This window comes from Propithecus coquereli, unplaced genomic scaffold, assembly GCF_000956105.1.
Source record: "Propithecus coquereli isolate 6110/MARCELLA unplaced genomic scaffold, Pcoq_1.0 Scaffold213, whole genome shotgun sequence".
Taxonomy (NCBI): domain Eukaryota; kingdom Metazoa; phylum Chordata; class Mammalia; order Primates; family Indriidae; genus Propithecus; species Propithecus coquereli.
In genome coordinates, this window is record NW_012146412.1 from 902955 (window position 1) to 905591 (window position 2637).

A 2637-nucleotide genomic window follows, 5' to 3' on the forward strand; every position below is an offset into this window, starting at 1 on the left:
AATTCCTGGGCTCAAGCAATCCTTCTGCCTCAGCCTCCCGAGTAGCTGGGACTACAGGCATGTGCCACCATGCCCGGCTAATTTTTTCTGTATATTTTTAGTTGTCCAGCTAATTTCTTTCTATTTTTAGTAGAGACGGGGTCTCGCTCTTGCTCAGAGCTGGTCTCGAACTCCTGACCTCCAGCGATCCACCCGCCTCGGCCTCCCAGAGTGCTAGATTACAGGCGTGAGCCACCGCGCCCAGCCCTCACTCTAGGTTTTTATGGTCTCCTTTCCTATCCCTCCTCCCATCACTTTTCTTTCCTTATCTAATAAATCTTCCCAACCTCCGAAAATCCCAAAGAGTCTTCAAACTAGTACATGGCTAGGTATTAATAAATAAATCCTTTGTTTTTTAAATCTACAAAATAAGGAAGTTCACTTACAGTAACTACTACGGTCCTTTCCAACTTTATAATTCTAGAAATCTTGATGGTGAACTTTGTTTTTCGTCTGAGTCAACATCAGAAGGGATATAACTAGAAATTAAAACATTCCAGATGATAGGGCTTTTGTTTGCAGAGTGAATCGTACACTTTGTCTTTTACCTTTTAATCACTTCTAAAGATTGGCTAATTTTTTTAGAATTAATCGAGTGAAATATTCTATAAGATTTATTATTGCTGGGCCTTGGGGGAAATGAAAAATTGGTATATCATTTAGTAATATTTGTACTGGAAAATTTCTAAAGCTTGGTTTCTAGATAGGAACAGATTCAAAAATATTTGGTAAAGCCTCTTACAAAAAGAAATAGTGTGCCAGTTTATATATGCACACACAAGACTGATTGTATAACCTAGTGAAGCCATGAGAATTTGCAGATTAGTATAAAGTTTTGATATCATGCACTTCTAATAAATTTTATATTTTCTAGTGGCGGGTAAGAAAAGAAGCTATGATGGGTCTGGCTCAGCTTTATAAGAAATACTGTCTTCATGGTGAAGCAGGAAAGGAAGCTGCAGAGAAAGTCAGCTGGATAAAGGACAAACTTTTGCATATTTATTATCAGAACAGCATTGATGACAAGTGAGTAGAATGTCAGTAGAATGGTTGAGTTTAAAACTATTTTTAGGTTTTTAAAAGTTATTCCTGTTTAATATTTTAATGATTTATTTCTAAGATTAGAAATCACTTTTTACATATTTGTGCATACTGTGTTTAAGCAGGACTCTATCCAAGATTATAAGGTAGTCTAATAATAATGAAATAGGCCTGGACTTTGGAGTCAGATGGAACAGAGACCAAACGTTCACTCTGTCCCTTATTAGATGTGGGCTCTTGCACAAGTGACTTGACTTCTGTGTACCTTGGTTTAGTATAGAAATGAAGAATGCCTTCCCTATAGAATTGTCATGGAGATTAAATAAAATAATGAACGTAAAGTACCCTAGTCTGTTGCTTGGCAATACAGCACTATTTAGTAACTACTAGTTATTATTTTTCTTTTCGCAACACTATCACTACCAACAGAGGAATCACTAAGTTGTTTTCATTTTCTGGATGTTACTTACAATTCTGTATTGGATTGTACTAATGGAACTTGGTTTTTGCAGAATACTTTCCAATGTTTTATCGAATTCGGCTGACTTGTTAGGTCATCACTGGATATGTATTTCATTAGTTAATGAAGAGCTCTAGTATTTTTTTATTCCAGTGTTATTGAATAAATAATAAAAGCTTAGCAAGAAGGATATTCCAATATTGGTAAAGAATTTAGACTGTGAAGAGAAGAAAGATCAAATGTGCACTGAAAAAACTATATTTTTTGGAAGTAATATAAAGGCAGATCTCTCTATTTTTAATACATGACAACGTGGGAAAGAAGCTGAACTGTAACCAGAGGAAATTAATGAGTTTCTTGAGAATTAGCTGTACCTGTGTTTATAGCTTTATATGTCATGTTAATGAGTTTGCTATAGCTCTGGGCTACTAAAGACAAATAGGTCAAACAGCCTAATACCCTGTGTTTGAGAATAATATTTAACCCTTCTCAACCAGATGTTTCATACTGACAAATTATAAAGTAAAGCTACAAATAGAAACTGTCTCTAGATTTAAAAGAACTACACTAAAAGTTGTTCAAGGAAAGGAATGATCATATACTGATATTTTCTGCTGTACATGCATACATAGCTATCATCATTGGTATACTATCTTTGTACCAGAGAGTTAAAATATAAAATGGCTATTGCTTCTTAAAAATAGAGCAATTATGTTACTTGAGTTTTTTTGTTGTTGTTGTTTCATAGACTGTTGGTAGAGAAAATCTTTGCTCAGTATCTTGTCCCCCACAACCTGGAAACAGAAGAAAGAATGAAATGCCTGTATTATTTATATGCTAGTTTGGATCCAAATGCTGTGAAGTAAGTTACTCTTCAGATGACTGATGTCTTTCCTAAACATTTCATAAAATTACTTTATTTTATTTAATTTATTGCTGAAGGGATTGTTGCTGCTTCTATTTGAATTTAGAACCTCAGGTAGGCCGGGCACGGTGGCTCACGCCTATAACCCTAGCACTCTGGGAGGCCGAGGTGGGAGGATTGCTTAAGCTCAGGAATTTGAAGGGAGCCTGAGCAAGAGCGAGACCCCGTCTCT

General features: G+C 35.7%; 1 protein-coding gene across 1 annotated transcript in view; it reads left to right on the forward strand.

Annotated features, from left to right (window-relative positions):
- PDS5A (PDS5 cohesin associated factor A) overlaps positions 1 to 2637 on the forward strand; it is a 163809-nt gene that overhangs the window by 97269 nt on the left and 63903 nt on the right. Inside the window, exons 11-13 of the mRNA XM_012644468.1 lie at positions 914 to 1065; positions 2289 to 2402; positions 2483 to 2519. Coding sequence (XP_012499922.1) covers positions 914 to 1065; positions 2289 to 2402; positions 2483 to 2519 — 303 coding nt within the window. The remainder of the gene's footprint in view (positions 1 to 913; positions 1066 to 2288; positions 2403 to 2482; positions 2520 to 2637) is intronic.